The sequence below is a fragment of the Monocercomonoides exilis genome (genome assembly GCF_001643675.1).
Source record: "Monocercomonoides exilis strain PA203 chromosome Unknown scaffold37-1059404, whole genome shotgun sequence".
Taxonomy (NCBI): Eukaryota; Preaxostyla; order Oxymonadida; family Polymastigidae; genus Monocercomonoides; species Monocercomonoides exilis.
In genome coordinates, this window is record NW_027150582.1 from 150,414 (window position 1) to 170,481 (window position 20,068).

The 20,068-nt window shown below is 34.7% G+C and overlaps 5 protein-coding genes across 5 annotated transcripts; 2 read left to right on the forward strand and 3 right to left on the reverse strand.

Moving 5' to 3' along the window:
• The first annotated feature begins 2,292 nt into the window (after window positions 1–2,292).
• Window positions 2,293–7,900, forward strand: MONOS_6683 (uncharacterized protein). Its single transcript, XM_067876931.1, has 3 exons — window positions 2,293–2,469; window positions 2,524–7,002; window positions 7,454–7,900. The coding sequence occupies exons 1-2, from the start codon at window positions 2,350–2,352 to the stop codon at window positions 6,913–6,915; spliced, it is 4,512 nt and encodes a 1,503-aa protein (XP_067723350.1). The 5' UTR covers window positions 2,293–2,349; the 3' UTR covers window positions 6,916–7,002; window positions 7,454–7,900.
• A 79-nt stretch (window positions 7,901–7,979) lies between these two features.
• Window positions 7,980–10,644, reverse strand: MONOS_6684 (putative E3 ubiquitin-protein ligase RGLG2; the record flags this gene model as incomplete). The annotated part of the gene is made up of 9 exons (XM_067876932.1): window positions 7,980–8,851; window positions 8,983–9,077; window positions 9,229–9,405; window positions 9,488–9,650; window positions 9,727–9,772; window positions 9,840–9,942; window positions 10,009–10,092; window positions 10,142–10,224; window positions 10,602–10,644. The coding sequence occupies 9 exons, from the start codon at window positions 10,642–10,644 to the stop codon at window positions 8,815–8,817; spliced, it is 831 nt and encodes a 276-aa protein (XP_067723351.1). The 3' UTR covers window positions 7,980–8,814.
• Window positions 10,645–10,673: 29 nt separating this feature from the next.
• Window positions 10,674–11,542, reverse strand: MONOS_6685 (RNA-binding region RNP-1 domain-containing protein; the record flags this gene model as incomplete). Its single annotated transcript, XM_067876933.1, has 2 exons — window positions 11,405–11,542; window positions 10,674–11,258 (listed from the first exon to the last, which is right to left on the reverse strand). Exons 1-2 carry the CDS (start codon window positions 11,528–11,530, stop codon window positions 10,674–10,676), a joined length of 711 nt encoding a protein of 236 aa, XP_067723352.1. The 5' UTR covers window positions 11,531–11,542.
• Window positions 11,543–12,523: 981 nt separating this feature from the next.
• On the reverse strand, window positions 12,524–13,554 carry MONOS_6686 (putative Scavenger mRNA decapping enzyme; the record flags this gene model as incomplete). The annotated part of the gene is made up of 2 exons (XM_067876934.1): window positions 12,524–13,120; window positions 13,198–13,554. The coding sequence occupies 2 exons, from the start codon at window positions 13,552–13,554 to the stop codon at window positions 12,524–12,526; spliced, it is 954 nt and encodes a 317-aa protein (XP_067723353.1).
• A 722-nt stretch (window positions 13,555–14,276) lies between these two features.
• MONOS_6687 (uncharacterized protein) lies at window positions 14,277–18,843 on the forward strand (the record flags this gene model as incomplete). Its single annotated transcript, XM_067876935.1, has 4 exons — window positions 14,277–14,288; window positions 14,352–14,540; window positions 14,788–17,817; window positions 18,073–18,843. The coding sequence occupies 4 exons, from the start codon at window positions 14,277–14,279 to the stop codon at window positions 18,841–18,843; spliced, it is 4,002 nt and encodes a 1,333-aa protein (XP_067723354.1).
• Window positions 18,844–20,068: the final 1,225 nt, after the last annotated feature.

Consider the following 20,068-nt stretch of genomic DNA (forward strand, 5'->3'; position numbering starts at 1 on the left):
TCCGATTGGATGAGCAGCCAATCTGGATCTGGCTTTTCTGACTCTTTTGCGAGAAAAGCAAGGCAGCAAGACAAGAGAAATGTTACTCTCTTCGTTGGTCTCTCATGCACCTTCTATTCTTTTTTGTTATTTTCATCATCATCTCCTTCATCTTCAGCAACAATCACTTATTCTCAAATAGACAAAAGCACACAGATCAACCAGTTCTGCTTTTGTATCTTGTTTGAAGGATACTGTTTCGTATGAATCGCTTTTCTGCTATGTCTCTTTTTTAATTTCCACTCACTCAACATGTTTCCAAATCATTTTTTTTTTCGGATTGCAACTAACTGCTAAATCCGAAATTTCCTTACATTTTTGGAAATGTGACAATTTAAATGGGTTATTATTTTTAAATCCATGATTTTTCTGTAAAAAATAAAATTTGTCAGGAAATTTTCTTTGAATAATGATAAATGAACACTTTAGAGCTCTTGTTCCATTCAAAGACAATTTTAACATGACTAAAATCTCAAGCATCATCATTTTTGTTATTATCTTGATTTTATCATTTAAATGGAAAAAACTATTTTTTTTGTAATAAAACCTTCTTTGAATCAACACCCCGAAAATTTTATGATATCAATTATGATCAACCAGTTCGTTTTTGGAATTTTATTATTAAAAAAGGATATTATATGATGTTGATATATAGTTGGTGTTATTAATAGTGGACACTTTCAATAACTGTTGACAGTGGCATTATCTCAACTACCATTGATAGTTGCTTTTTGACAATTGACCTAATTATTCCCTCAATGCTAATGAATTTATAATTCATACAGATATGAAACAACTTTCTCTGCAGTGTTAAGAAACAAATATTATTACAGATATCGCATAAAATACCGGACATCGCACAAAATACCGGACAAGATCGATTTCACAATAACTGAAAATGGAATAATTCTGACAATTTTCCTCAGAATATATCTTATCAATACAAACTCATTTGAAATACAAAACTTTCAAAATAGCTTCATTTGTGCTCAGAAAAAATAAATATCGACATCTCGGAGAAACTCAAAATCCTATTTCTCCGAAAATTCAAATAATAATTTTTTCGATATTCAGTCTTCATGAAAATGATAGTTTTATATGCCAAATGAGTTTGCATTGATGAGATATATTTTGAGGAAATTTATCTGAATTTTTCTTCTTGCGGTTATTGAGATATCGATCTTGTCCTGTATTTTTTGCGATGTCCGGTATTTTTTGCACAATCTGTAATTTTCGGAGAAACAAAATCATTCAAGTTTCTAAAATGAATATTCGAATCACCATTTATTATTCATATTTGGTTAACTTATTATTCAAAATTGTAGAGAAGTTTATACGAAATTGGTAAACTTCTTATTCAAAATTTATAAAATTGAGTATTTAAAAAAAAATTTTTTTTTGTTTTAAGCCTTCCATTGATTGAGTGTCGAAATGTGATTAAAATATCATATTCAGTCAATATTCAAAATGAAGAATAGAAATTGAACCTTTAATTTTATTATTTGTAAATAAACATGAAAATTTCCGATTTTTCAGGAAAAAATCATGATCAAAGAAATCGGATTATCTTTGAATTATTTCACCTCACATTGTCAGATTACACATTATTCTTTCAAAAAACATTATTTGCAATCATACAAGATCATGAAATCATTAATTTTTCATCATTGAAAAAATCTTTGAATGTTCTTTCAAAATTCATTTTTTGTTCATAATTGTTTTTCAGAATCTTGAAATAATACAAATGATATATTTTGATTGAATAATGCATCGTTGAACAATGTGAGATGAATTTATTTGAGAATTAAACGATTTCATGGATAATGATTTTTTCCTGAAAAATCGAAAAATTTCATGCTTATTCACAAATAATAAAAATCTGGGTTCAAATTCTCATCTGCATTTCGAACATTGAGTGAATACAATATTTTCAATATTTTCTGATATTCAGCCATAAACCAATTTTTCACAAAATAATTTTTTTTTGAAAAATACGAAATTTGATTAATTTTGGATAAGAAGTTTTGCAACTGAGAATAATAAGTTGACCAATTTCGAATAATAAGTTTTCCAAATTCGAATTATAAATTGTGTTCAAAAAATGTTCATGAAACATTTATTTTGAACCAGATACAAGATTTTTCTTGATTTAAAGTGAATATCCAATTTTTGTTCATCATTAATCAGTATGCATAACATGTTCTGATTTAACAAATTATATGTTTGTTTTTCATTTACAGAATAATATACCATATTTTAATTATTCTTATTACCAACTTATCCGAACAGCTGAACCGTTGGCTTTATACAATGCTCATAGAACTTTTGTTTCTTATTCGTTTTCAAACTGTTAATTGCGATGGATGCAATATTCATGCTTCAACAATTCATGAACCTGCTCAACTGATATCATGCCTGAATGAATTTCCGGTATTATGCTGCTGATTCTTTCAATTTTTAAAGTATTTTATTTCCATTTTTAAGTTGAATGAGCTGGATAGTGTTACGTTGGCTATAAAAACATATTTCGATGGATATGCTTATCGTGATAAAATGTTAAGAAAATTTTCATATTTCCATTCTTTGGGATATGACATTCAACATACACTTGATAACATTGAAAGAACAACTTATTCAAACGGCTTTCAAAAACACTTAGCAATTCTTGAAGCAGTTGGGAAAATGAATGATCCTCAAGCAACATACAGCCTTCCTTGCCCTCAAGACTTTCTGTATTTTTCTATTTTTAACTTTCAAATACGCTACCGGGAAGATGGTAGTCCAGATAAGGTGTACGTAGTGGAAGGACCAACAGGACTTTTATGGACATTCATAATGATGGGATTAGAAAAAAATATTGTTGGTCTTGAAGTTTCAGCAATTGCTTTTGATGGTGAAAATTATCCAGAAAATGAAACTCCAGCCGAGTCTATTGCAAAGTGGGTTGCAGAAAATTTGCATTTTACGAGAAATGTTGCAGCAAATTTAAACTATGCATTGATGATGCCTCTGGCATATCGACTTGCTGGGCAGTATCCTCCTCCTTCAGACTTCAAAATCAAATATTTGAGAGCGAAAACACCAGAAGACGACCAACCACAGCCAGCAGGCTCGAACGAGCTTTCAAAGAGTGCATTTTCAAATAATCCTAATAACAACAGAGACAATAATAATAATACCAATCAAGAGACCCCACCTGAGATGATTGAAGATGAATATCCCATCAGATTCTATGCGTTTTCGTCGAGCAACGTTGCAAATTTGACTGAATTTTGTCCGCAAATGCCACTTTACTACTCGAGAAACTCAAACAATGCTTCAGCTACACGTTCGCAATCGTCATTTTCTTCTTCTTCTTCTTCTTCCTCCTCCTCCTCCTCATCCTCTTCCTCTTCCGCTTCCTCTTCCGCTTCACCACACTCATCCAATAACTCCACACACACGCACACTGTGGCTGCCTCCGCCTTCCGCCGAGCGCAGCAGAAGATGCTCAAGCGCCAAAGGCAGCTGTTTCTGGGGGGAATGCGCTATGCACTGGATGAAGGAGTGCTGGTTGGAATTGAAGGAGATGAAGAAGGAAGAGAAGGAAAAGAAGGAAAAGAAGGAGAAAAAGAAGGAGAAGGTAAGAGAATTGGAAGAGGGAATGGAAATGACGAAAATATTGATGATGGTAACAACAATACAAATAATAATAATATTGAATCAGATTTCAATGAAAGTGATGGTGTTGGCAATGAAGATAGGCGGAAAGAAAAGAAATTTGTTAACAAAGCAGCCAAAAGCAGTAAAAGTAGCAAAAACAGAAGAGGATGTGCGAAAAGAAGAGGAATTCACTTTTGTCTGGATGATGATGACATCAATGCAAAGATTGCAAAAGTGTTTGAAAAAGAAGGAAAAGAAGGAAAAGAAGGAAAAGAAGGAAAAGAAGGAAAAGAAGGAGAAAGAGAAGGAAGAGAAAGAGAAGGAAAAGATACAACATTCAATGGAGATAGAGAAGAAGAAGAAGAAGAAGAAGAAGAAGTCAAAGACGAAGATGATGGTAAATACCCTCCCTTCACAACATCTTCATTCATCAGCCGCTTCAACTTTGATATAAGCCAAATCAAAATGTCACCAGAGTTAATGAAAAAAGCATATCACATCGAAAATAAGACAAGAAATGCTGACAAGAATACTCAGAACAATCAATGGAATTCAGTTGATGCAAAATCATCTTCTTCGTCATCTTTCTCTTCCTCTTCTCCCTCCTCTTCCTCTTCCTCTTCCTCCATTCAAACTCCACCAAATCTCAATCAAATCTCCAACCACCATCAAAATGAACCAGATGTGCAGTATCTTCACTTCCATCGCTCTCAACACTCAAAAGAGCAGCTGATGAAACAATACTCAAATACATTGAACACAAACAATGATGATATTTCTTCTTCTTCTTCTTCTTCTTCTTCCTCTTCCTCTTCCTCCTCTTCTCCTTCTTTCTCTTATTATTCATCTCCAAATTTCCAATCAGACTTTTTTGATACAACTGTCTCTATTCCAATTGTGCCCGTTAATTCGAAATTGCGTCGTTCTCATTCAAATTTGCCAAGCAATGAAGAAAATGAATCATCATTATTATTCACTTCGAATTCATCATCATCATCATCATCTTCTTCTTCTTCTTCTCTTTTACGTAGTTTACGTTCAACGCCTTCTTTAACAATTCCAAGACCTCATTCATACAAACACATTGTCAGACACAACAAAGTGGAAAAGACAAAATTTAACAGAAAAGATTGGAAGAGCAACAATCAAACAACGTCTGATACAGATAATGTTGATGAAATTGCAAATAACACAAATCTTTTGAACAATAATTTAGTTCATAATAAAACTTCATCTTCTTTTTCCTCCTCCTCCTCCTCCTCCTCTTCTTCTTCTTCCTCTTTCCCAAATGCAGCCGGCGACCCACTCACCCTCAATCTCATCCTCTATGCAAAGGGAGTCGTTTCCTATTATTCCCACGATCTGAAGCTGGGTGTGCTTGTCATCTCCTCTTTCAGCTCCTCTTCCTCTTCTGTGTTTGCCCAGGCTGTCCTGACAGCTCTGGAAGAATACGCCAAATTAGATGCCGAGAAGCTGATCATTGACTTAAGGATGAACACAGGGGGTTATCTGGATCTGGCCTACGGATTGTTCAAAATCTTGTCTCCGAACAGTTTCCCTGTTTACCCAGAAGCAGACATGGCAAAGTCTCCATTGAATGATTACTTAGCCCCTCTGCTGCTGGATGGGCAAGGAGTGGCAATGACAGACTACACGACGTTAGAGAGGATTGGCGATTGGTATGCTCAAACGGTGGAGAAGACAGAAACAATGGAAGAGGCGCCTTTCACATCACGCACAAGGCAGTGGTCAAAGCCCGCAGCACGCAACTCTGAGCTGAACGACTACTTTGCAGCGTATGCGGATGTGATTCTGGAGACGTACAAGGAGAAAAAACCGTTCGATGCGCACTCCATCATCCTCCTCACTGACGGATTGTGTGGCAGCGCCTGTGCCCATTTCGTGAAGCACATGCAAGTCTCGCACGCCGCACGAGTAGCCACTTTGGGAGTGGATCCGCGTGATCCTCAAGGGGATGTTGATTCGAGCTCGTTTGCCGGCGGAACGGTGCTCAGCTCAGACACCATTGAGGCTGTGGCAATGCAGCCGGATTCAGGCATTGATCTGACGAAGCTGCCGCCCACGATGCCGCGCAAGGGGATGAGCCAGACGTTTACTGTGCTGGACATGCACAGCTGGGAATGGGGGGAGAGAGAAGATGGGCTGCCGCTGGAGTTCAAATTCACTCCGCCGGATTGGATTGCACCGAGAACGCCGTCGTTGGACGATATGGAGATTGAGTCACGGCTGCAGATGTGTGTGTCGGTGGCAGAGCTGTTTCAGGAGAGGGCAGCGTGGGAGGTGAAGGAGGATGCTGCATGCACAGGAGTGACAAGCTTGTCGGGGGGCGTGTGGAATGGAACGGAGGTGGTTGAGAAGGAGAAGGAGAAGGAGAGGAGGAAGATGAATGAGATGAAGGGAAAACAAGAAAAGAAAGAAGGAAAATTGTCATTTGTGTTTTCTTTTATTCTGAAATTATTTGGTATATCAAACAAAAACTCTCTTTCATCAGCACATTCTTCTTCTTCCACCAAGCACTTCTTCCCTCGTTCTTTCCAATCCTCTTCCTCTTCTGCGCACAAAATCTTTGGTCGCCCAATCGATCCAGCCACAGGTGAGTTTTCAACCACAATATGTGTCTTTGCGAGGTGCGATGATGGTTTTTATTTGAATGCAGACGATGTTTGTGTGGAGATACCGAAGCTTCCAGAGCTTCCACAACAGGAGCCGACGATCAATCCGAAGGATTTGACGCCACCTCCACCACTGGAGGAGAGCGGAAGAGTGGAAGGAGGAGGAGGAGGAGGAGAAGAGGCGATGAAGATGGAAAGGCAGATCGAAGGAGAAGCTGAGGAGAAGAAGAAAGAATCTACTCCATCTCCTTCCTCTCCTTCCTCTCCTTCCTCTCCTTCCTCTCCTTCCTCTTCCTCTTCTCCATCTTCTATTTCATCATCTGTGCTTATTTCAGTCATTGTTATAGCAGCTGTGGGAATGGTGGCTATTATTTCTCTTTTGATTGTTTTGTCTTTTGTAATGCGACAATCATCCGATCGTGCTGGAAAACGGAATACAAAAAGGATATTTCCATTTGACTCAAAAGGAGAAAGAGCAGAAGTTGGGTTCGAAGAAGAAGAAAGCGTGGTTGCCCTGACAGAAGGAAGCAGAAGAGGAAGTGTGGATGTGAGGAAAATGAAAGAGATGGAAGAGGGAGAGGAGGAGGAGGAAGAAGAATAAAAAATTGATTGTTTTATTTTTTTTAATTTATAAGAAGGATTTGAGGATGCTGAGCAGGTGTTTTTGTTGGGGATTGAAAAAAATCTGGTTTGTTTTCTTTTCTTCTTCCTTCTTATTCTTTTTCTTTCTCTTTCATTCATTTTTTCTTTGCTTTGAAAGACGAAGTTAGTTGTTTACTGTTTATTTTATAAAAGTCAAATTGCTAAGTTATTTTAATGTTTGTGATGGAAGAAGGGAGAAGGAAGTGAATGAAATGTTGAACAGTTAGAGAGAGAGAGAGAGAGAGAGAGAGAGAGAGAGAGAGAGAGAGAGAGAGAGAGATGAAATGTATTCATTTAACCTGTTTTTAACGAGCATAAATTGCCTTGCGTTACTTTTTTCATAGAATGCTTTTTTTATTTTTAATAGTTCATTTTCAAGAGCAAATTGTGAATATATGCTTTTCTTTTCTTTTTAATTCTTTTCTTTCTTCCTTTCATCTTTTTCTTTTCATTAAACAATTCTTTTTGTCATTTATATCCGCAAATTATTTAATTAGAGTTTGGAATAAGAGCAGTGTTGTTTTTGCTTCGTTGAATGATAGTCTTACAATTATATATTTTTTTGAATTTTTCATTTTTCTAATTCTTTTCCTTTTGTTTGTCTTCAATTATCTTTTAACTTTTATTCAAGAAATAAGATTTCATATCTCCTTTTATACTCTTTCAATTTCTTTTCTTTTCTTTTCTGTTTACTCTTTGTTTAATCTCTGTCTATTCGTAGCATCTTTGATTTCTTTCGTTATATAAGGAATTTATCATTATTAGCATCAAACTCATTTCTCCTTCTCCTTCTCCTTCTCTTTCTTTCATGTTGTTTAATTAGTCTTATGTTTTTTCTTAAAAATTCACTTCAGTTATTCTTTTCTTGTTTGTTAGATCTTTCTCATAATGTGTGATATTATCATTTCTAAAGAAACAATTAAATTTTGAAATTTATTGAAAAACCAAGCAAATAATAACTTTCTTCAATTTAATGAAAAAAAGAATGAAAGGGTAATATAAATGTTAAACTTATTTCTCGAATTTTCATCTTTCATCTCTTGCTTTCTATTTGTTGATTGTTTCAAATGAATCACAACGACACACAAAACAATTCTCAAAATAAAAAAGTAAAAGAGAAATGAGAAAAAAAGAACAGAAAAGAAAAAGAAAGAAATTTTGAAATGAGAAAAGTCAAAAATAAATAAAAAAAACGATTGTTTGATGATAAGAAAATTGAAAGAACTTTAAGAAAAGATTGCTTCATTTCTTAAAGTTTTGTATAAACGAGTTATACAAGAAATAAAAATGAGCATGAAAGGTTATTCACAAAAATTATGAAAAAAAAAAAAATCTTTTGTTTTTTTAATTCGAATCTCAAAAATGTTGAAAGAAAAAAATTTACTTTGAAAAAAAAGTCATTTCAAAAAGAAAAAACAAATTTGAAACAATAAGAAGAAAACAATTTAATAATAATAAAAAAAATAAAAAATCCTAGGAAAAAAATGTCTTCTAAGATTTTCAAAAAATAAAACCGCTTGAAAATTACAATTGAAAATAAAAAGAAAAGAAAAGAAAAATTGCGTTGATATTTAACACAAATAGGAATGAATTCACATGAACGTCCAAATTAACTAAGCTAATGAATTTCAACAATAAAATAAGAAATAATCATAATAAAATAAATAAATAAGAAACTCTTCACATATATTTCGGAGAATGAAATATTTAGGAAATTTAGATTTCATGAATTAGTCTTCTGAAATGCATGTACACCTTCCACAAAGACAAGAATCTCTCAAAAGAAATACCGATCTTTGCTAATATTCGAATTTTGGAATGAATTTTTTCCACCAACAAAATCAAATTTTTTGTGTTCTTAGCCAAGATATCCGAGTTTCTTGATGTATTTGTACCTGATTGAAAAAAAAGTGAGCAAGGCAATTAAAAGTACAATCAAATATAAAAATAAAAACAATAAATAAATAAATAAATAAATAAAAAAATAAAATAAAAAATAAAAAGAATTTTTAAAATATTAACACACTGTTCGGGTATTTCCATCAAGCAATGCATTGCAAACATTGGCGCAAAGTTTTCTGAATATTTCCTTTGGATTGCGTGAAACTCAACAAATTGGAACTGAAGGGATTTATGAATATTCCAAGAATTCATATAAATATATAATTTGTTCAATCCAAATGTACACATAATAATTTATTTTGAAAAAAAAGAGTGAAACAGAATTATTATCAAATAAAAATTTAAAAAAAATAACATTTTTTTCACATACGTTATCGAACTTTCGTGTTGGCAATTTATCATCGAATTTTTTCATTAGATCCCAGGGACCATCACCAACACCAATACAAATAATTGAAAGCGGATAATTTGACGCCTCCACAATTGCTTCACTTGTAGCTTTTTCTGCTGTCACTTCTCCATCTGTTACAATTATCAAAATATGATACTGAAAAAAAGAATAGAAATTTACGAAAAACATAATATTTTAAGCGGATGATAATTGATCCAAGGAAACTATCAAAACACACTGAACGTTCTTTTTTAACGATTTCAATCGCTTTATGTATCAAAGGAGCAAAATTTGTTGGTCCTGAAAGATTAATTCCTGGTGTTATTCCTCTGTATCTGTCTAACACTTCCATAAATCCAACCGGCTCTCTGTCAGGAAAGAAAGGAAATACACTTTTATCTCTAAAATTGTACCATTTCGTTTTTAAACAATCATAAAAATTAAAACGTATATAAAAATTTCTGATGCATAACACACGAAGTGTATATATCGCCAAAGCCAAAAGACGGAATGATATGGTCATCTTATAAAATAAAATTTTTTTTGAAGAAAGAAATACAAAACTTTATCAAACAAAACACTGATCATACCATCAAAAGGCTCAAGTGTTTCTCCGATAAGTCGTATGACTTGCATATATGGATTTTCAACCGAAGCATCATGGAGGTTCCTTCCATTAAAAGTTCTTTCACCCTTCGCAAATAAAAAAAATTCAATTTTTCAAAGCTCAGCATAAGATCCTTTAAAATTTGTACAAACGGTATATAAATTTGATTTTGTGTAATCAATTCCAAAAATTAAATTCGAACTTTCAAGCCCTGCTTGTCGAATTGCTGTTTGAACCTTATAAAAAGCATCAGTGATAATCACAAATATAAGGAAAAAATTCAACTTCTTTAATTGATTTATATTTATCTGGAATCGGCTTTGATGTTGATGATTCACAACCCATTTGATCAATAATTGCCCATAACTCTAAATGTTTTATAGAAATAACAAAAACTAAAACAGAGAAACAATTTCTTTTCATTTCTAAAATTTAAATGAACAAAAATTCAAAAATAGATACTGGGAAATTTTAAAACGTTTCGTGAAATTTGAGTGTTTGAAATTTGATATCTAATACTTTTTTGAATATTATTCCAAAGAAAAAAACTTTGATCAAGCGTTAAACCTTACAGCTGTACCACCATTTCATATGGATTTTGTTCTTTGTATATTGTTCCTCTCAAATGAACGAACGAAATTATTTGTTATTTTCTGTATTGTTTTGAAACAAAGAATAAGAAACATTGTAGCCAATCGATGAAATACACGTGGCTTCTTCGAATGTGACTTGTCAAAAAATGTACCACTGCGACTCTGCCCCAATGAAGCACTCAGTACGACTGACATAAAAATAAGATTTAAATGAAACAATTTACTTAACGTGAACTTTCTCTTCTGCCCTTCCATGCTTCAGGAGATATTGAACGGGGATGTGAAGATCTTGAACGAGATTTTCTCGATCCACGTGGAACTGAACGACTGTATGAGCGGCGCCTCGGTGAACGTGAATATCTACGTGGACTTCGAGAATACCTTCGTGGACTTCTGGAATATCTACGCGGGCTTCTTGAATAGTATCTTGGGCTTCTGGAATATCTTCTTGGCGATCTTGATCTTGAACGATATGAATGAGATCTGCTTCTTGAGCGATATCCTCTTCTTGAAGGTTCTCTGGAATCTCTCATCCATGGTCTATTACTGTTATGCGGTTCAGGACAATCTCTTGCCAGATGTCCTGGTTTTCCACAATTAAAGCACCCAACAGAACGAGGAGCACGACGTGGAGGTTCGGGACAGTCTCTTGAAATGTGGTCCTGAGATCCACAGTTGTAACATCCAGTCCTCGAACTCCTTTCTCCAGGCTTAGAATGCGATTCTTCAACGGTAATCGTTCTCCCAAACATTTCCTTTTTGTCCATTTCCCTGATTGCCTCCTCAGCACATTTTGGATCGCGATACACCTTGGATAGAAAAATAAAAGATTATTAAATCAGTTTATTACGATAAAAGATTATCATAGAAAGCAATGATATCATTGTTAAGCAAACAACAAAACATTTAAAAAAATGCAAGCTTTGAAAAAAGAAAAAGCAGATAAAATACATACAACAAAAGCATAACCAGTTTTCGCGACGAAAGAGTCTATTTCCCCAAATTTGCTAAATGCATTTTTCAGTTCATCTTCTGAAAATCCGAATCCAAGCCCCCCAATGTACAATCTTCCACTTGACATTTCGATCTTCCCATTTCCTAGAATGAGAAAAACATATACCCATTATGCTTTATTATAGATTCGTAAAGTTTTTCCTTTGTTTAACTGTAATGTTTCTAACCAATTTCATTACCCCAAGATATTAGAAGTGTTTCATCTGATGAATTCAATAATCTAAAATAGCATTTGTACGAAAATGAATGATTTAGAAAAATTTATTTCTTTGAATGGAAAAATGAAAAATAATGTGATTTTTAATTTCTTTTGGTTAAAAATTTTGCTCAGAACAGAAGAAAATGTAAGGATTATAAAAGCACAAAAACGATGTTAACGAGCAAAATGGAATAATATTCAAGATTCTGAAAATTAAGTTAAAAATCAAAAAACTGGAAAAGGAGAAAAACAAAGATAAAAACAATAAGAAAATACTTAGCTAAGATGAAAGAAAAAATAACGTGCAATTTCGCCTCAGCATAAGAGAATAAAATGGTCAAGCACCTTAATCCAATTTAATTAATGAATTTTGATTTCTCGTTGACATCTGAAATTTTTTTAATTCAGTTATTCTCTAATATAAACTAACTTAGTAGAGAATTCAACGTTTGAAAAAAAAAATTCTCAAGAATAAATGCTCTCAACTTTCTGATTGCTAAAAAAAAACTAGCAAAAGTACAAATATTCAATCAATAAAAAAAAAATTGCACGAAGCAATGAAGATGGATGCCATAAAAAAATTATCTTCAAAAGAATAATATCTAAATTGTGGCTGATCCCCTTTGAAATCAAACTTTCGTTCGAGTTTTGATCAAAAATTTTTTTTCAATGAGAATAAGAAATTTCATGTTTTTCTAAATTAACTATTTAATAAATAGTGTTCATGTGCTTTCAGCACTTTTTTCGTTATTCTCATTGAGAAAAAAAAAATTGATAAAAACTCGAACGAAAATATGATTTCAAAGAGGATCAGCCAGATGCTATTTCAGCATCAAAATAATAGCGGATGGCAAAAAAAAATTACTCCTCAAAGACAAAACCGTCTGCTTTCATAGCCGAAACAATTTCGTGTGTCTCTGAAAGAGGAATTGTCAAGTTAGATTTCTGATAATATTCTGGGTCCCTCTGCAGATTGTCAATAATGTCATCAACCAAGATACACCTAGGCCCACGCATATCTCCTCTTTCAATGTTTATCACGTGGTAGTGCAGTTGCATAAACGAAGGGAGGTAATGCACGTAGCATAACAACTGTGCTGAAGGTACTCCGTATTTGGCTTTTGCAGCTTTCATCGCTTCTTCTTTCATTCTTTTCAAAAATTCAATGTGACTTCCATTGATATCGCGAAGAGATTTGATTTTTCTTGTCTTTGCCAAAACGGTAAAGTAAAGATACTTCATATTTCTTTCATCCCATTTGGTATCTGGAACGATTGTAAACCCTGTTTCAGGATCATCATCATGATAAATAACTCTCTCTTTTTCAGATATCCCATCGAGAATGTTCCAAACCCATTTCAATTCCTTTTCAACTGCTCTTGATTCGATGTATGATTTCACGTATTTTGAATAGATTTCTGGAGTCTCGCGAAGGACCAAAGTTTTCGTTGGTGTGTACTATTTTTTGATATTTGTTTGATATTTCAAAAAATAAGTGAAAATAAGAACAGAAAATTAAACAAAATATGATATACCTTTTCAATGTCCTTTGGTGTTGCTGGATAGATTAGTTTTACAAATAGAGGATTGAGTCGAGGATCACATTTTCCAATAAAATTGTAAAACTTGTCGTTGTGCTGAAGATTTTGGAGAAATTCAACAGGTAATATTTTATCTCCTTCCTCTGATCCAGCAAAAAAGATTGGAATATTGCTCTCTTCGAACTGTGCCTTCAACAGAAATACAAGCGCAGGCTCAGGCTTTCCAGTCATATTTCCAGTAGCAAGCACGATCATATTTTGAGTTTCAGGAATAATGTTTAAAATTTTTTCAAATTTAAAATCAGCCAAAGATTGGGGCATTATTTCCTTTGCTTGAGACTCTTCTGCCATTTTGATTCTTCACGATCCTAAGATGACTAATATTGGGGCCTTTTTTTGAAACATTATTCCTTTGATTTATAAATCACAAAAAAAATGTACAGTAATAATTTCATAAACTGGTTTGTTGTTTAATAAAAAACAGACTTTTTCTGTTTCCCAAAAAGTAATTTATAAATCGTTTTATTATATTTTTTTTATCATATGAATGAGGAAGATAATTTTATATCCAAACAAAATCTTAACAAAAAAATAGAAGAAGTTGTTCATCAATATTACTTCGAGCATAAAGAATTTTTGGAACAGTATTTTTCACAAATCACAAAATTGTTTTCTTCTGGTTTATTAAGTTTAAATGCGGTATTTTTATAATAATAACTTCTTACAAAATTAATGGTTATTATAATTACCGATATTATAATTGTTTTTTAAATTAGGAACAATTGCTTAATGTTCAAGATGAATGTGATGAAGTTTTTCAAAGATTTGCACAACAAATATTATCATTCTTTATTTCTGTTGACACTTCTCCTTCTGTAGAAACGGTTTGTAACAGTTATTATATTCTGACCTTTTTTATCCTTTCTTTCGATACATTAAATCATTTTTTATAGTTTTGGAAATATTTAAATCAAGTAATTGACCCTCAGTTTGAATATCTCAAAGCCCAAGTGAAGCAAAGGGATAAAACAATAGAAAATGAAAGAACAATGTTTTCGAAATTACTTTTAAATATGAAGGAGCAGGTTTGATGTTATTAAAATACCATTCTTTATTATTGATGATCTCTTAAAAATGAAAAAAAAAAGTTATTTCAAAAAGAACGACTTGGAAAATCGTATACCATTGAAAATTTTGATCGGTTTCTCGCGGAACTGGGACTTGAAGGATTTAATGCAGGAGATATTTTTTCGTTTGGTATGGGTGGAGGAGCATCAATTGAAAAACTTGCAACAAAATTCAAGGAAGAAAAGCAAGCACTTGAAAGCCAAATGAAGGTTTGAGAAATTTGCTTTTATGACATTAAATGCATCAAATAAAAATTATTAATTTTATTGTTGTTGTTATTTTGTTTTTTTATCTATTTTGAAACAATGAACCATTGGAATTCAATATGCTGCATCCTGCTCTTGTCTCTTGTCAATGATTAACTTCGCCTCCAAACTACACTTCAAAAACAAAACATAATTAAAAATGAAAAAAAAAAAATAAATAAATAAAACGAAACAAAATTCTTAATTTCAGTTGAATGAGCGTATATTTGAAGCAAAGCTCGCTGCGAGTGAGGCAGCGCAGAAGGAAGCTCTGAGTGAATGTGATGAGCGGATGAAGCAGATGGCACTGCAACACAGCAAGTTAATGACAGAGGCGATGCAAAGACACAAGGAAGAGCTGGAAAAGGCAGTGAAGGCAGAAAAAATAAAAGGAAGAAAAGGGAAAGAAGGGGAAAATGAAGGAGATTTGCTGCAAAGTGCGATTGATGAGGAGCTTGTGAGGAGCGCAGATGCAGCAGCACAGAGGCAGATGATCAGAGAGAAAGAAGGAAGAATAGCAGAGCTGGAAGTTGAAGTGACAATGAAAGACAAAGAAATAGAAGAACTGAAGAAGGAGCTGAAGAAGAAGATGATGTTGGTGAATGGAGGGAAAGAGGAAGCTGAGAAGGGAGAGCAAAATGGTGGGGAGATGAATGGAAAGTCTTCATTGGCAGATTCTTCTGGTGGGAAAGAAGGAAGCAAAGGTGAAAATGGAAATGGAAATAAAAGCAGAAAAGGAGAAGGAGAAGAAGAAGGAAGCAATTCTGATTCAACTTGGAATATGCAGTCGCTGATGAGTATCTCAACATCTCCTCTTCCTTCTTCTTCACAATCATCATCATCCTCTTCTTCTTCTTCTTCCTCTTCCTTCTCTTCTCTTTCTTCTTCTCCTTCTTCTCCAAATGAAATCGTTTCTCTGAGGAAGAAGCTGAAGGAAGCAGCAGAGCGCATCGAAAAATTGAGTGAAAACGAGCTGAGAATTGCAGAATTGGAAAAGGAGTTAGCCAAATTCAAAAACAGACAAGAAGCAGACGGAGTTTCTGGTTCAGTTAAAAAAGAAGGGACTGGAAGATCAGATGAGGGAGAAAGTGACGGAAGCGCTGAAGGTGGAGGGAAGGAGAGAAGAGAAAATGGATCATCATCATCATCATCATCATCATCCTCTTCCTCTTCCTCTTCCACATCTTCATGTTCTGCTGATAATGACAATGTAGTTTTTGATGATGAAGTCAATGACAACACTGTTAATGCATCTAATCAACCCTCTTCCATCAAAAGCTCTTTGCCTCTTCTTCCGTGCAGTCTGAATGAGATTTCAGAAGGCGCTGCAAAAGAAAGAGAGCTGAAGCAAAAGAGGGCAGAAACGAACTGGAAGCTGATGGTGACGAAGACCAACCACAAAGAGAAGAAGAGAATGATGGAGAGTGCGAAGAGGCAGTGGGAGAATGGAGAAGGGAATGGGGAAGGAGATGAAGATGAAGAAGAAGGAGGAAGAGGGGGAAGAGGAAGAGGAGGGGATGCTGATATTGATGATGGGAAATCTCGAAATGGAGGGAAAAACTCAAATGGAGGAGATCCAAAGAAGGTTAAAGGTACAGCGTCCTCCTCCTCCTCTTCTTCTTCTTCTTCTTCTTCCCCTTCTCGTTCCTCTGGCTATCCATTCAGCAAGCGCACCACATCCCTCTACACACCCCCGCCTGCGCCTCAGTTCCTGCAGAACAAACAGGCGAAGCACAAACCGAAGAAGTACAAAGAATACCAATATCTGCACGAGATGGAAGAAAGGCAGCAGCGCGCAGAAGAGAAGCTGCGGAAGATGCGGATGGAGATTGAAGAGTCGCGACGGAGGAATCTTTTGGGCATATTGGCTGCTGCTCATGTTCTTGTTGGGTCCATTTCTGAAGGAGAAGGTGGGGATGAATGCGTTGAGGGGTCAGAAGGAGCAGAAGCAGTGGGGATAACAGGAATAACTGAAAGAGGAGAAAGAGGAGAAAGAAGAGAAAGAGGAGAAGGAGAAGAGACTGATAGGGAGAAAGATGGAAGAGGTGGGACAAGAGGAACAAGAGAAATGGGAGGAAGTGGAGGAGAAGGAGGAGAAGGAAGAGAAGGAGGAAGAGAATCAACCTCAACTTCAACATCAACAGCAGCAGCAACAACAACAACAGGAGCAGCAACAGGAGCTTTGAGCAGATTGGGAGAAGGCAGAGAACGCAGGATACTTCCTCCTTCTCCTTCTCATTCGCATTCTCCTTCACATTCTCCTTCACATTCACATTCACCGTCACATTCATTTGCTCTTCTGGGAAAGCAAACATCTTCTTCTTCTCTGCTCTCTTTGCATTCTTCTCGTTCTCCTCAATCTCCTCAAAGATTGACGCCAATGTTGAGTCGTGCTTCAACTTCGCAGTCTTTGATTGCTCCTTCTCTCACTTCTGCTCCATTGGCAAATACATTTTCGCATTCTCTTTCTCCTTCTTCTTCTGCTTTCCATTCACATTCTTCTTCATTCTCAACTTCTCCTTTGCTTTCACCAACAAGAGTTACTGCTTCTTCTTCACTTTCTCCCTCATCTCCATGTGCATTTGTTTCTTCTTCTCTTTCTCCTTCTTCTTCTTCTCATTCTCCTTCTTCTTCTTCTTCTGATATTCCATTGGCATATACCATTGATAACAGCACATTTTCAAGTTCTTCTATCAAAGAAGATGAACATCTCCATTCAAACAACGAAAACCACTCAATTTTCACTGAAATTAAAAACAACAAAGATCATTTAGATTTAACAAGTTCATCGAATTCATTAAATTCATCGAAATGTGCTGTAAATCCATCAAGTTGCATTCAAGAAAAGACGAATGAATTTGCTTCAACAGAAAATAATCGTGAGCGTTCTGTTGGTTTGGATGGCAGCAATGCTTCTTTATCTTCATCGCAAACATCTGCAGAAGAAGAAGAAAAGATTACTTCAACTTCCTCCTCCTCTTCTTCTCCCTCACTTTCTTCTTCCTCCTCCTCTTCTTCTTCTAATTCTAATTCTTCTTCTTCTTTATCTCCTCCATCTGTTTCTTCTTCTTCTTCTTCTTCTTCTTCTTCTTTATCTCCTCCATCTGTTTCAAAACCCCGCTCAACAACTTTATTGCCTTCAACATATGGTGACCCACTTTCTCATCCTTCTCATCCTTCTCCTTCTCCTCCTTCGTTTGATTTGAACCCCGTTCAGATTAATTCATTGGCTTCTCGATTGGTTTTGTCATCATCATCATCATCATCTTCTTCTTCTTCTCACTCATTTCCTTCTGACACTTCTTCCTCTTCCTCTTCCTCTATTTCCTCTTCTTCTTCTTTTTTTTCTTCTTCTTCTTCTTCTTCTGCTTCTGCTTCTTCTGCTTCTGCTTCCTCTTCTTCCAATCCATCCAATTCTTCTTCCTTTGCACGTTCACCAACATCTCCAAGAACTGTCCTGCCTTCTCTTTCATTTCACTCCTCTCATTCTCCGAAGACTAAGCCACAACGCACTTCAGAACCTTTGGTGCTTCCATCATTACACATTTCATCATCTTCTTCATCTTCATCATCATCATCTCAATCATCTTCATCGCCTTCTTCTTCATCTCCTTCTTCTCATTTTCCTCCTCCTCCTCCTCCTCATTCATCAGATTTATTATCAACTACTCGTTCTTCTTCCTCTCCTTTTTCCTCTTCCTCTTCCTCTTCCTCTTCCTCTTCTTCTTCCTCTTCTTCCTCTTCCTCCACATCCATCAACCACAATCCTTCCAAAGAACTCAGAATTGTCTGTGAATCTGTGATGCAAACAGAGGCCAGCCAGCAAAGTGTGTCTGATGCTCGCCAAAGAATCGCTCTTCCTCCGCTCTGTTTGCCTCCCTCGCCGAAAGCTGGCTCTGAAATGCAGTCATCAACAGCGAGAACGAGGAAATCTTCTGTTTCTGGGAGTTGTGATGATGATGCATTGAGAATAAGTGATTGCTTTTCTACTACTACTACTTCTTCTTCTTCCTCTTCTTCTTCTTCTTCTTCTTCTTCTTCTTCCTCCTCATCCTCAACTCATTCTTCATCATCACCTTCATCATCATCATCATCATCGTCTTCTTCTTCTTCTTCTGGCAGATGTCTATCTCCACAAAGCTCTGCTGCTCCACAGCCTCTTCCGGATATACGTCTGAATGAGCATCCATCCCCTCGTTTCGTAAGCGATGTTCCTTCTCTCACAGCTGTTTCTCTTTCACAAATGAAACAGAGAGAAAGCTTTTGAATGATGATGAGAAGAGGAAAGGAATGGCAACTGCAAATGTGTGGCTGAACATCTGGATTTGTTGAATATATTTCGATAATATCTCTCGTTTCTGTTTTCTTTTTTCTTTTTTTTCTTTCTTTCTTTCTTTTGTGTGTGTGTGTGTGTGTGTGTGTGTGTGTGTGTGTGTGTGTGTGTGTGTGTGTGTGTGTGTGTGTGTGTGTGTGTGTGTGTGTGTGTGTGTGTGTGTGTGTGTGTGTGTGTGTGTGTGTGTGTGTGTGTGTGTGTGTGTGTGTGTGTGTGTGTGTGTGTGTGTGTGTGTGTGTGTGTGTGTGTGTGTGTGTGTGTGTGTGTTATAAAAAATTCAAAACCTTTTTTATTTTTGTTGTTAAATAAACTGAGAATGGAATTTTTCAGAATATTTTGATTTTTGTGAACTCAAGTTATTTTCTTTTATTCAAATGAGAATGATACACCAAAAATAATTCAAAATCGAAAAAAAATAATTCATTTTCGTAAAAGAATGATTCAATTTCGTAATTTATTAATTCGATTTCGAAAAAGAATAATTCGATTTCGAAAATGAATACTTCAATTTCGAAATTCATTTAAAACCGAAAATTTTAGTTTGTCTTGAGAATGGATTTCAGAAATTTTCAAGTTGTTTTTTAATCAATCAAATATTTTTACTCAAATAACTGTTTTTTTTAATAGAAATATGAATCTAATCATTTTTTTGAATTTTTTTATTCATTTTCGTAAATCATCACTGAAATGAAAGAAATTTCAAAAAAATTATTTCTATTGAATTATAAAATAAAAATATTTTAATTTCAATCACGTTTATTGAAAAATAAAAAACAAGAATTTTTTCACCAATAGAAAAAAATTTTATTCTTTGGTATTAATATTTTAATCATCAATTTTTAATATGAAAATGAATTCATTTTCTTTTCAAATTTACTTCAAAATAAAATATTTTCTATCAAAATGAATGAAAATTATTTGAAGAAAATACATAATTTTTCAAATATTCAAAAACAAAGTGAATTGATGAAATACTAATTAGTTGAATTAAAAACCCAAAATTCAAGTTAGGGTTATTATTTTATCCTGACAATTTCACTTTATTCTGACCCAAAAAAATAAAGTGAAAAAAATTCAAAAAACAACATGATAAAAAGAAAACAAAATCAGAATTAATTCTTCTGATAACTTTCATTTTTCCTTCAGCTTGATTTAATGC